Below are 14,404 nucleotides of genomic sequence, written 5' to 3' on the forward strand. Positions count from 1 at the left end.
AGAGAGATGAGGAGGAGGAAGATGAAGAGGATGCTGTTCTAGGTGGTCGTCGCAAGTGGGCAGCAATGGACCGGTCGCATGCTGATGTCGGCTATTTTATGAAATCTCCACTTTCCAAAACACCAGAAATACGGGGAAAATATGGCAACTCAGAGGCTGCAGTCAGCCACAATCCCCCCCGTCTTCTAATTGAGACAACAGCGACCATCTTTTGATCATGGAATTAAGGATTCAAGAGAATAAACGGAGTGCAAAGCTTTTGAGAGAGAAAGAGAACGTTCGTAACCTCACGTTGCATTTCAGCAACAGACTGACATTTCATTGCCAACAGGCATACATAATTGGTGTAGCCTACATTGGTGAATTATCTTTTAGTTATAGTGAATTAGAACGTTCTGCTTTGCAAACGGTCTGACAGGTAAACATCCATATACGTCAAAAAAAATTCCATGTCGTCGTCTCATTGAATAGGAGAGGAAAATGAGGTAAGCAATTGCGCATGTGTTGGGTTTGCATTATGGCATCATTTGTCAGAACGCGACATGTTCCTTTATAGTAACGTGTATGTGAACGTTTCCACTATATATTGTATATCAGTCATCACAACATGGTAGGCTACATTTTCAAAGTAGCCAATTCATACATTAGATAATTGAAACAATAGACAAATTCATTATTTGTGAAGGATCACTGGTAAAATGAAGCCCATAGCAAGGGTAGGGTATTCTACAAACCCCTTTCTGCGTTGGCAAACATTGCTACACGAGGGCCATGCGCGCAAATTGGTGGAAGAACAAGGGAGCTGTTCTTACAGAACGCCAGCAAAAAAAAAAAAATATTTACATGTTGCTTAGGAGTGCATTACCTTTGAGGCTCGTAAGAATGTCCTGCTTAATATGTTTGTGTCATCGCAAATCAACATTACTGGTTGAAGTTTTTTTTTAAGTATAAAAGTATGGCCATTTTACTGGTCTAGCTAACAATTGCTGCATCCAAAATAGTTATTTTGTAAAGATCCCCCAAAAATAGTCTGAGCAATTGTTCAAGCAAGAAGCAAAACATCACTGTAAGCATAACCCCAAAATGTTTTTGTTTCGAAGTAGCCTATGTTGAATGCCCACAGATGGTGATGGCTTTCTTTTTGCTGCCAATAGTCGCGCGCGCACCTGTGCGTGAAGTCAGTGTGTCCTGGGAAAGGGGTCTAGAGTAGCCTACAGAACTATGGAATCAACCTTTTTTCCTATTCTAGTCCACAGCATACTATTCCATTCATCTTTCTTCTGTACACACCTATCCATTTCCTTTATTGGATTGTCTGCATGAAATAGCAATGTTGTCATTGAAAGGAGACCACACAAACTATTTTATTGACTGGTTTAGCTGCATGTATTTATTTTTCTTTAGGGGGTAGATCAGCTTTAATATTGCATCATTTACAATCCCCAATATTTTTTGTAAATGTATAAAATGCAGTGCCTACGGAAAGTATTCAAACCCCTTGACGTTCCACATTTTGTTACATTACAGCCTTGTTCTAAAATGAATTAAATAGTTTGTCACTCAATCTACACACAATACCCCATAATGGAAAGCAAAAACAGGTTTTTAGAAATAATTGATTTAAAAAAGATAAAAAAATTATACAAAAAACAGAAATCACATTTCCATAAGTATTCAGACCCTTAACTCAGTATTTTGTTAACACATTTGGTAGGGATTACAGCCTCGAGTGTTCTTGGGTATGACGCTACAAGCTTAGCACATCTGTATTTGGGGAGTTTCTCCCATTCTTCTCTGCAGATCCTCTCAAGCTCTGTCAGGTTGGATTGGGAGTGTCGCTGCACAGCAATTTAAGTCTCTCCAGAGGTGTTCGATCAGATTCAATTCCGGGCTCTGGCGAGACCACTCAGACTTGTCCCGAAGCCACTCCTGCGTTGTCTTGGCTGTGTGCTTAGGGTGGTTTTCCTGTTGGAAGGTGTACATTCTCCCCAGTCTGAGGTCCTGATTGCTATGAAGCATGTTTTCATCAAGGATCTCTCTGTACTTTGCTCCGTTCATCTTTCTCTCGATCCTGACTAGTCTCCCAATCCCTGCTGCTGAAAAACATCCCCACAGCATGATGCTACCACCATAGAGATGGTGTCAGGTTTCCTCCAGACGTGACATTTGGCATTCAGTTCAATCTTCGTTTCATCAGACCAGATAATCTTGTTTCTCATGGTCTGAGTCCATTAGGGGCCTTTTGGCAAATTTCAAGCTGGCTGTCATGTGCCTTTTACTGAGAAGTGGCTTCCATCTGGCCACTCTACCATAAAGGCCTGATTGGTGGTGTGCTGCAGAGATGGTTGTCCTTCTGGAAGGTTCTCCCATCTCCACAGAAGAGCTCTGGAGCGCTGTCAGAGTGACAATCGGGTTCTTGGTCACCTCCCGGAGGCCCTTCTCCCCTGATTGCTCAGTTTGGCCGGGCAGCCAGCTCTCGGAAGAGTCTTGGTGGTTCCAAACATCTTCCATTTAAGAATGACGGAGGTCACTGTGGTCTTGGGGACCTTCAATGTTGCATAAATGTTTTTGTACCCTTTCCCAGATTTGTGCCTCGACACAATCCTGTCTCAGAGCTCTACGGACAATTCCTTCAACATCATGGCTTGGTTTTTGCTCTGACATGCACTGTCAACTGTGGGACCTTATATAGACAGGTGTGTGCCTTTCCAAATCATGTCTAATCAATTGAATTTACCACAGGTGGACTCCAAGTTGTAGAAACATCTCAAGGATGATCAATGGAAACATGATGCACCTGAGCTGAATTTTGAGCAAAAATTGCAAAAGGTCTGAATACTTATGTAAATAAGGTATTTCAATTTTTAATACGTTTGCAAAAATTTCTAAAACCTGTTTTTGTTTTGTCATTATAGGTTGTGAGTAGATTGATGAAAACATGTCATTTAATCAATTTTAGAATAAGGCTGTGACTTAAACTTAAAAATGTGGGAAAAGTCAAGGGGTCTGAAGACTTCCCGACTTATTTTCCCCAAACCCTACCATCCCTCCCCTCATTGGAGTAAACAAATGGACAACAATACTCAGGCTTCTACTTCTAGCTTATACATACTATATACATTTTCCAGTCACAGTATATTTTAAAATAGTTATGTTTTGTTTTTAGTCCCATCCTTCAGCTCCACTCAACCCCTCCTATCTATCTCTGAACAACATCCAGTTTTGATTTCTATGTGTCATATTTTTCAACTGTGCTGTGATGTTTCACAAAAGTTCTGAACCTTAGTATTCTCATAGATTCTACATATTGTAAATTAAAGATAAACATTTTTGCCAAGAGTATTATTATAATATTGATCGATTGACTATGTCTTTTTAAAATCACCCAGCAGTGCTATATGCACAGTTAACTCCAGGTAAATGTTGCAATTCTTCAGCCATTCCTGAACCTGCGAGCAAAAACAAGCTACATATGGACAGTACCAAAACAAATTATAAAATTATTCTGTCTATAACGTGTGTGCTGGGAGTCGGGAAGCAAGTTCAGGGAGTGAATCAATAAACTAAATGTATTACAACACACAGACATGAAACAGAAACAATAATGCCTGGGGAAAGAACCAAAGGGAGTGACATAAATAGGGCAGGTAATCAAGGAGGTGATGTAGTCCAGGTGAGTGTCATGATGCGCGTGACGATGGGGACAGGTATGCGCAATCAGCAGCCGGTAACCTAGAGGCTGGAGAGGGAGCACGCGTGACACTGTCTCTTCTAGAGGTCGACCGATTATGATTTTTCAACGCTGATACTGATTATTGGAGGACAAGAAAAGCCGATACCGATTAATCGGCCGATTTAAAAATAAAAAATAAAATAATTTTTTATATATATATATATCATACACACCCACACATTTTTGTAATAATGACAATTGCAACAATACTGAATGAACAATGAACACTTTTATTTTAACTTAATATAATACATAAATAAAATCAATTTAGTCTCAAATAACATGAGAACATATGTTAAAACGAACCACCAGCTTTCATGGGTCTTCAATATTCCCAGTTAAGTTTTAGGTTGTAGTGCAGAAAGCAGAGCTTGTCTGCATGGTCCCCTGTCAGTCAGCTCCTCTGCGAAACACAGACCTTATTTGAAGTAGATCAAGACATTCTCTATGGAAGACATGAACGGTAAAATAACGAAGAAACCCCTTTCAAGTTCAGCCGCAAGTTATTACAGGAATTATAACGCGTCGACTATTTCTCTCTAAACCATATACCTTTGACTAATCCGGAAACTATCACCTCGAAAACAAAACCTTTATTCCGTTCCGTATTTTATTTAACGGGTGGCATCCATGAGTCTAAATATTCCTGTTACATTGCACAACCTTCAATGTTATGTCATAATTACGTAAAATTCTGGCAAATTAGTTCGCAAAGAGCCAGGTGGCCCAAACTGTTGCATATACCCTGACTCTGCGTGCAATGAACGCAAGAGAAATGACACAATTTCACCTGGTTAATATTGCCTGCTAACCTGGATTTATTTTAGGTAAATATGCAGGTTTAATATATACTAATATATAAATATATACTTGTGTATTGATTTTAAGAAAGGCATTGATGTTTATGGTTAAGTACACAGTGGAGCAATGACAGTCATTGATTGATTGTTTTTTATAAGATAAGTTTAATGCTAGCTAGCAACTTACCTTAGCTTACTGCATTCGTGTAACAGGCAGGCTCCTCGTGGAGTGCAATGTAATGAGGTGTTAGAGCATTGGACTAGTTAACTGTAAGCTTGCAAGATTGGATCCCCCGAGCTGACACGGTTAAAAATCTGAGGCGGAACGTTCCTAGGCCGTCATTGAAAATAAGAATGTGTTCTTAACTGACTGGCCTAGTTAAATAAAGATTAAATAAAGGTGTAAAAAAATAAATAATAATAATAATAATAATAATCGGCGCCCAAAAATACCGATTTCCGATTGTTATGAAAACTTGAAATCGGCCCTAATTAATCGGCAATTCCGATTAATCGGTCGACCTCTAGTCTCTTCGCAGCAAAATCTGCAGAGTTGGGATGGTTATATCTCCCATAAATAAAACATACAATGGGGTTGCAAGAATTTTGGATAATAATTTAAATTGAAATTGAAAAAAAGTTTTGAATCCAGCGTTGTTTGTGTATCAGTTCATAAACTTTTTTGCAATCTATATGGCACAACTGTACATTTTTTGGTCCTTAATTGAAACTGGTATACTGTTTTATTTAGCACCATTTTCTTTAGCCAACTTTGGTCTTTAATGCAGGGCCGAAAGACAAGTTCCTTACTTTCTCCCCCTTCTACTTGCCTCTTCCATTTTTGAGGTAATGCTGCAATTAGTTGCATGTAATTTTGAATAGAGCAGACATTTCCATATATTTTTGTTAGCTGCATGTGTGACAACTCCACCAGCCCTATTTATGATATCATTTACAAAGATTAGACCTTTTTTAATCATTATTTCCCCCCCAATTTAAAAAAAATCTATTAGTATATTTGAGTTTAACCATAATATCTGTTGTAATATATTTTCTGGTGGATTAAACTGAAATTACAACCAACCTTCTATTGCTTGTTTTAAAAACAGCGATATTTTGGAGATGATCTCATTTTCAAATAACCGAAAGTGAGAGATTGTAATCTGAATAAAGGGAAAAAGGCCATTCTTGAACATGGGGTGAGACGTTCTTACCAATCTGCTAGAGAACCAGTTTGGAACTAAGTATAACTTTTATATGACTAAAGCCTTTAGTGAGGTCTAATGCTCTAATTTTTAATAATTTCTGCCCTCCGAATTCACATTCATTATAAAAATAGGCCTGTTGTATTTTTTCTGGCTTGCCGTTGCAAATAAAATTTAAATATTTTTGCTCATATAATTAAAAATAACAAGTCGCTAGGTTTAGGCAAGGCCATAAGCAAATAGGTAAAATGGGATATTACTACAGAGATAATCAGGGTGATTTTTTTCTCACAAAAATACAGGTATTTTCTTTTCCACAGTAGCAAGATCTTATCTATTTTTTCCAACTGTCTATTAAAATTTATTGTAGTAAGATCATTTATTTATTTTGGGACATAAATACCCAGTATGTCCACTTCACCGTCACACCATTTATTGGTAAACTACACAGTAAATGTAAAAGTTGTATTTTTAAGTGATTGAATATCTAGCTGCATCCTTATGGTAGATCTGCTCAGTCAACAAACAACAACACACCTAAAGATTAGCAGAGACAATAGAATGATTGGGAGCTCTGACACAAATTACAGTTCTCAGCTCTCTGGGTGGAGAAATAATATTTGTAAGGCTACGGCCTTCAAGTGTCAAATAAATCCTGTGCCCTGTGGGTCAATTGTATTTTGGGAACTTCGGTTATGTTGGTATGCAGCAGGCTATACAGTCACCAAGACCTGAATAGCCTACCTGAATACTCTACGGAAAAATACAGTAGGGAGTCTCTGTAAATCTATCTGTGCAATCTCTTTATCTGCTTGTGTCTAGATGTCAAAACCAAAGCAATAATTCAAGAGCATTTCTTTGATTTAACTAGGCATATCAGTTAAGAACAAATTATTATTTACAATGATGCCTTACCAGGGAACAGTGGGTTAACTTCCTTGTTCAGAACAACAGATTTTTACCTTGTCAGCTCTGGGAATCGATCCAGCAACCTTTCGGTTATTGGACCAATGCTCTAACCACTAGGCTACCTGCTGCCCCAGATTTGAAGCTTTGGATATTCTCTGACAGCTGGACACAGGTGTAGGTCCTTATCCTATACTCTTTGTTTTTAGATATTTGGTCATCAGCATGTGCAGGGCACTCTTTTGTGTGGGAACTATTTGTGGTTGCACATGTAATTGTCTTCATGGTGACAGTGATGGCACGTATGGCTGTATATGCGCTCGTAGAGCTGTATAGAGCGAAGAGTTATGGCTTTATATTAACACAGTCGAATGCGCTACAGCGGTCAAATGTTACGTTCTCACAAAGTACATCAGACTAATATTAAACACTGGTAGCTATCAGACTAACCCTAGTGTACACACACGCACACACCACGTGTGGTCATGCTTTCTTTGTAGCCATTTAGCACCACTGTGACGTTGTTATAGGCCTAAGGCACAGTTTTCCATTTACCCCAAATGATGAAAGATAGATAGTTACGTATATCCTGATAAACACTACACAGAAAAATTTCACATTGTGCTAAGGATACCCATGCTTCCAAATCTGCTGGAGTGTAACATCACTGACACGCAGTTGATACATGTTTGACAAGTCTCATTTAACACCATAGTATACATGTATTATATGACTCATATATTGTCTCATTGTATAGACGGATGAATGTGTGTAAGTGTCTTATATCATGCTTTTTGAAGCTCTCCATGCGTCCTGTAGCCTATGTCTGGCCAGAGGCTGTTCTTTCAGTCAGGAAGCCAAAGGGAAGTCTTACATCTTCAGAAGGACACAAGGTGACTGGAAATATTTAATGAAATGATTTATTCAACCTCAGTGCTTCCATTGCATCCACTGCACTCCACTGCTGTCCTATGCACGGCTATTTATAGCTTTAGCATTAGTGTTTTATCATGCTATGATGACTTTGTATTCTCCTTGCCAGCCATACTCAGTCATTGCTTATGGGGAAAATCTCCCGGGAAACGTTAATGCCGAACGATTTTTGAGCGCGGTCGCCGCGGTGACTCATCTGCCGGAAAAAAGGTAGCTGGCGATGTGAAAACGCTGAGTTTTGCGTTTTTCTGCGGGCTTTTCAGATCAGTGGTTCTTCGTGTGATCCAGCTCGACGAGCCCTAACCTTATCACATGCGTCGTATTCTACTGAAGATGATGTCCTCTGCAGTTTATTGATGAAGATCCAGATTCTGCTTCTTGTATTCCCACTCTATGTAGAAACCAACCATACATGTAGGAGAGTCCTTATTTTCCCAATACACCCTGGTTCGACTGTCTGTTAGACAATAGATTCCCACTAGCATATTGTTTCATTGTAGTAGCAATTAACCCTATATATGTCTCCTTGAAGGCTTCTTGAAGCAATGAACCTAAACCCTCCTTTGCAGGGCTGAGAGAATGCTCTTTGTTTTCCACACTTTGCTTTGTTGCATAGCAGTTTGTTGATCTATGTTTGCATCAGCCTGATGGAATCTCGTTGAGGAAGAATCCCCCTAATTAACGATGCCATAAATAACTGCAGTACACTAGCTGTAGAAGCTGTGCAGTGGCAAATAGGTCAAGTGAAAGTCATGAAAAGCCTGCTTATCTATATTAGGCTAGATCTGACAAAAAATTTGGCTAAATGACCAGAGTTTTAATTTATTTGGCAACAGAATGAAATTAATAAAATGTTCATGTGAAATTGTGTCGGTTTTTTAGTCTAAATACTAAATCTAAGATAGGTGCATGTGTGTTGCCAAGAGACATTTTTACAAGTTCCTATCATGTCGTTAGACTGGTCCCTGATCTGCTGTTTGGCATTGACAACGACAATAGTCGTTGGCTATACAACACAAACAGATCTGGGACCAGGCTATCATGCCGTGCTTATATACTGGTTACAGGGATCATGTGGCTCTTTCAGTGCTTTCAATGGGCGAGACTCCTCAGAAGCAGATAGGCTATACAGAGCTCCAATCCTTTGAGTGGACGTGGGTATAGGCAAGGTGACTGGGCTGGCGTGATCACATGTTCTCTGTTCTCTCTCTCTCCTTCTCTCTCTCTCCTTCTCTCTCCTCTCTCTGACTCTCTTCCTGACTCTCTCTCTGACTTTCGCGCACTCACTCGCTATCGCCTTCTCTCTCTTTCCCTTCCTCTCTCACTCTCTCACAAACCCACTGTCACGCTCACTCCTTCCATTTCTCTTCACTCACTCAGTTTAATGTGGATTCTTGTGCTTCTGGAATGATTGTTTATTTTTGTCCCGTCTGAAGAAGATAGAAGATGAGGTGTGCGTTCCACATGCTCTCCGGCCTCACTAATGCTTTCCTTTCCATGTAATTTCCGCCACTTCTCATTTTATGCAAAAGGGCTTCACTTCTACCTCCTCCATTGACACCATCTGCCAACCATGTATTCCTTTGATGACTTCGGGTAAGGATAATTGCCTTTCCCACTGTGTTGCTTTTGCCTTGTCCATCTGCCTCAGAATTTTTCTGTTTATAGTATATGTATCAGGAATAGGCTTGACTTTCTCATCCTAGATGAGAAATGGTTTTGGTAGCTAGTTATTAGATATAAAACTGAAGTTGCTCTCTGCCACAGGGCGGCAGGTAGCCTAGTGGTTAGAGTGTTGGGCCAGTAACCAAAAGGTTGCTAGATCAAATCCCCAAGTTGACGAGGTAAAAATGTGTCAATCTGCCCCTGAAGAAGTCAGTTAACCAACTGTCTTTGTAAATGCAAATTTGTTCTTAACTGACTTGCTTAGTTAAATAATAATAAATTGTTGGACATTTTACTATTCAGGTGTGAAGTGTATTGATCAGAGATGTGATTGGACAATGATGTAAATACAGTAATATCAAATGTTTATGGCCTAGAGTAAAATGGTTTTGGTAGGTAGTTCCTATACAAAACGGAGTCTCTCTTTTCAGCTCGGTAAGAAACCATAGAGCTGTTGGCTGTTTGTGTCAGTAAAAGCACTTAATAGTTCCAGGGAGTGTTTCCTTCAATCCACTGAGCTGAGACTGCAGCCAGCTGTTCAGAGGAACGAGTTTGATCAATCTCTCCATTCTTCCCAGAGGAAAAGGAGATGAGTTTCAATCAGTGTGTCAGCTTTGCCTCAGAGAGGATTGATCACATCTTACCCTTGCTTGTGCACAGGCTGTCCATGCCTAGGAATGCTAAGCTAATGCTAATTTGTGTAGTATGGTGGGATTCCCACCACAAGCTAGCTGGGTCTCAAAAACAAAGGAGATTAGAAAGACTGGGACCAGGGTTGGGGTTTGCGATTTGTGAGGATTGGATTTTCAGGGTTGTGTTCATTAAGTGCCAAACTTGAGAGAGAAAAAGCTGAGTTAAACAGGGAAGGACAACCTGGAGATTTCGCTACAGAGTGCCCTATTGAACACAACCCAGGTGATGTAGTCAGTATGCGGGAAGAATAACCTAGGGATGCTTTATATGACACCACTGGGATTTTACAACCTCATTGTGTTTGTGCATAGTTTGTTGATTTGAAGGAGGGGAGTGTAGCTGTTTTATGACTTTCTTGCTAAGGCCCAATACCATGTTTCACACATAGGACTGTGGACAAATCCTTTCTGTCAACGTGTGGGGCTTACAACTGACTGTAGGCGCAATGATGACATAACTCATCTTCGGAAGGAGTAACAGCTTTAGGAACATTGTCACTTGACAAAACTGAATGCATTTACTGCCAAAGAGACCGCTGAACATTTTAATGGTATAATAACAAGCGTATCATATATATTATGCTTATGAGCTTGTGAAAATGACATTTGGTCTGGGAAATAACAGTCCAGATAGAATGACAAGCGTATAGATTTCACTCTGGTCAGGGATCTGCATTCGGGAGGCACAACAGGGCCCTGACAACCCTGGGGACTTTGCTGTTGCTGAACCTGCAGTTATTGGCTTTTAAACTACCCCCCCCCCTCCATCTCTAACCCTAACTCCCCCTGCTCTCGTTCTCTCTCTCTCTGACATTCTCTCCCCCTTCTGCTATCTTCCTTACCTTTCAGTTGACGACTGACCCATAACATCAAACAGATAAATTGTGCTAGCCGCTAGCCTAACTCCCCAGTGGTAGTGCTTCCTCAGGCCCATAACTAGCTAGTCGCTACAGTACCAAATTGGCTGCATTTCCCTTTAAGGATAATGATTAGTGACAGATAGGGACCTGCCTTTACAGAGGGCTTGGGGAGGGGGGAAGGGCTGTATCCAGTAGCCATGTGTCTACGACTTACTTACCCCTTTCTTATCCTTGGTGATCAAACACCATGTCATTACTGCAATTCCTTTTTTCCGTTTGGAAGACTTGTAGTCTACTGGGATGACCCACCCATCTCTGATGTGTCTTTCTCCAAGGTGTGATACCAACAATATCTTTGCCACATGCTATATGTTAGCATCATGGCAAATTTCTTTTGATTCCTGGAATGACAGAGTCACTTATAGTAATTCAGGTTGACAATGGCCTATGTTCAGCCTAGTTTGTCCCAATGCTCTGCCCACCAATCCTAACTGAGGAGGACTAATTTAACCAATCCAAAACAGTGGTGCTCTCACCCTCAGCGACTCCTTGTCAACTAGTCAGCGTGTAGCGTAGCTATCATATTGACATTTGAGATTGTTCCGCCTTTTTTCTGACACAACAAGAAATTGTGTTATTGAGTGTGTACAGGGTTGGAGGACGAAGCATGGGACGGCTCATCCACACAGTGTTGTTTAGAGACTGCCCTCTGGCTCATATGTCAACCACCCACCATTACTCAAATCACAACATTCCATTTCCAATTAAGTTGTATGTGTCATGGTACTTTATGTCTGCTGAGATGCGTGTATGTGCTTGTGCATGTGTGCTTGCGTGTACAGTGCATTCAAAAAGTTTTCAGACCCCTTGACTTTTTCCACATTTTGTTATATTACAGCCTTATTCTGGAATGGATTAAACTGTTATTTTTACACATCAATCTACACACAACCAATAATGACAAAGCTATTGTCATGCAATAAAATGCAAATGAATTACTTAAAAATCATACAATGTGATTTTCTGGATTATTGTTTTAGATTCCGTCTCTCACAGTTGAAGTGTACCTATGATAAAAATTACAGACCTCTACATGCTTTGTAAGTAGGAAAACCTGCAAAATCGGCAGTGTATCAAATACTTGTTCTCCCCACTGTAAGTATTCAGACCCTTTACTCAGTACTTTGTTGAAGCACATTTGGCAGCGATTACAGCCTCGAGTCTTCTTGGGTATGACGCTACAAGCTTGGCACACCTGTATTTGGGGAGTTTCTCCCATTCTTCTCTGTAGATCCTCTCAAGCTCTGTCAGGTTGGATGGAGCGCGTCGCTGCACAGCTATTTTCAAGTCTCTCCAGAGATGTTAGATCGGGTTCAAGTCTGGGCTCTGGCTGGGCCCCTGAAGGACATTCAGAGACTTGTCCCGAAGCCACTCCTGCGTTGTTTTGGCTGTGTGCTTAGGATCATTGTCCTGTTGGAAGGTGAATCTTTGCCCCCAGTCTGAGGTTCTGAGCGCTCTCAAGCAGGTTTTCATCAAGGATTTCACTGTACTTTGCTCTGTTCATTTTCCCCTCGATCCTGACTAGTCTCCCAATCCCTGCCACTGAAAAACATCCCCACAGCATGATGCTACCACCACCATGCTTCACCGTAGGGACTGTGCCAGGTTTCCTCCAGACGTGACACCTGGCAGTCAGGCCAAAGAGTTCAATCTTTGTTTCATCAGACCAGAGAATCTTGTTTCGCATGGTCTGAGTCCTTCAGGTACCTTTTGGAAAACTCCAAGCGGGCTGTCAAGTGGCTTCCGTTTGTCCACTCGACCATAAAGGCCTGATTGGTGGAGTGATGCAGAGATGTCCTTCTGGACAACTGGAGTCCAATGTGTTCTTGGGGACCTTCAATGCTGCAGAAAAGGTTTTGTACCCTTTCCCAGATTTGTGCCTCAACACAATCCTGTCTCAGAGCTCTATGGACAATTCCTTCGACCTCATGGCTTGATTTTTGCTCAGACATGCACTGTCAACTGTGGGACCTTATATAAACAGGTGTGGGCCTTTCCAAATCAAGTCCAATCAATTGAATTTACCACAGGTGGACCCCAATAAGGTTGTAGAAACATCTGAAGGATGATCAAAGGATACATGATGCACCTGAGCTCAATTTCGAGTCTCATAGCAAAAGGTCTGAATACTTATGTAAATAAGGTATTTCTGTTTTTTATTTGTAATAAATTTGCTTACATTTCTCAAAACCTTTTTTGTTTTGGCATTATGGGGTATTGTGTGTAGATTGATTAGGATTTTGTATTGATTTAATCCATTTTAGATTAAGGCTGTTACATAACAAAATGTGGAAAAAGTCAAGGGGTCCGAATACTTTCCTAATGCACTGTATATGATTGTCTCTATGATTGTCTCTACCCGGGGTCTCCCGGGTGGCGCAGTGGTCTAGGGCACTGCATTGCAGTGCTAGCTGCGCCACCAGAGTCTCTGGGTGGCGTCGTCCGGGTTAGGGAGGGTTTGGCCGGTAGGGATATCCTTGTCTCAGTATGTAAAAAAAAAAAAATGTAATAAAATGTATGCACTCAACTGTAAGTCGCTCTGGATAAGAGCGTCTGCTAAATGACTAAAATGTAATGTAAAATGTAAATGTATGTAGACTAATTTACTTGCGTGCCGGACAGATCAACTATATGTATTTGACCTTATTCAGACTGCCCCCTTCCACAAGGTGACAAGTGCAAAGTGCAAACACTCATCACTCCATCATTGTCCCATTGTCTTCAGTGTAAATCCAGTGCTGGATGGCACAGCAAGGGGCATCCCAATTAAAACAGACTATACGAACAGGCCCCTGCATGCTGGGTGGCCATGGCGACAGCTGGCTGGTTTAAGGGAAGGGTGTGTGTGTGTGTGCGCGCGCATGCGCATGCAATCTGTAAGTTCTCAGTGTGTGTATGTTTGGTCTGCACCCTGTCACAGCTGGGTGGGGGGTTGGGGGTGATATGGGCTAATATCCCAGAGGCAAACAGAAGAATAACAGGAGGACAACAGCACTCAGGGGGTGTTGCCTGCAGGATCAGCACCACTAGGAGCATCAGCTGTCTGTAATATGATCACAAGCCGTCTGCAGCAGGCCCTACCACAGGCCTTTTAGTGACCTCATCGTCGCTAATCTCTTTGTTGCTGGATTTGTGTTTACTCTGCACTCAGACTAGAAAAAAGGGGGCATTTATGGGGGGGGGGGGGTTGGGAGAGTCCCCTCTTAATTAAAAAAAACTGTTTTATGACTACTGTCAAGTTGTTCCCTGGTGGGTTTGAATAATCTTTTGAGGATAATAAAACATCTGATCTGTAGAGTTACATTTTAAAGCGTGGTATGGCATTCTGGAAGCAAGCCCAGTAATGTGACAGTTTTGCCTCAAAAACAAAGAGGGTGTTTTTCAAAAAGAAGTGTTTTTTTGTAATCAATATGGATAGCCACCAGCTCCAAGCACTACGGTTCTACATGCCTCAGAGTGTCAGTGATTCTGGACTCTTCTACAGCAACTACTCAGCCAGGTTGGTTGTGCATTCATTTGGCAACACTTCATGATCATTAATGAATAAGCA

The 14,404-nt window shown here is 41.0% G+C and overlaps 1 protein-coding gene across 2 annotated transcripts in view; it reads left to right on the forward strand.

The window, feature by feature from the left end:
* The window catches only part of LOC129812538 (ena/VASP-like protein), a 64,318-nt gene continuing 49,914 nt past the window's right edge, over positions 1-14,404 (forward strand). Inside the window, exon 1 of one of the 2 annotated variants that reach the window (XM_055864177.1) lies at positions 1-485. In XM_055864177.1, the coding sequence (XP_055720152.1) occupies positions 481-485 (5 nt within the window). In that variant the 5' untranslated portion in view covers positions 1-480. Of the gene's footprint in view, positions 486-8,783; positions 9,174-14,404 lie in introns of those variants that run through there. The other variant, XM_055864176.1, reaches the window with a different exon arrangement.

The sequence above is a fragment of the Salvelinus fontinalis genome, chromosome 16 (genome assembly GCF_029448725.1).
Source record: "Salvelinus fontinalis isolate EN_2023a chromosome 16, ASM2944872v1, whole genome shotgun sequence".
Lineage (NCBI taxonomy): Eukaryota > Metazoa > Chordata > Actinopteri > Salmoniformes > Salmonidae > Salvelinus > Salvelinus fontinalis.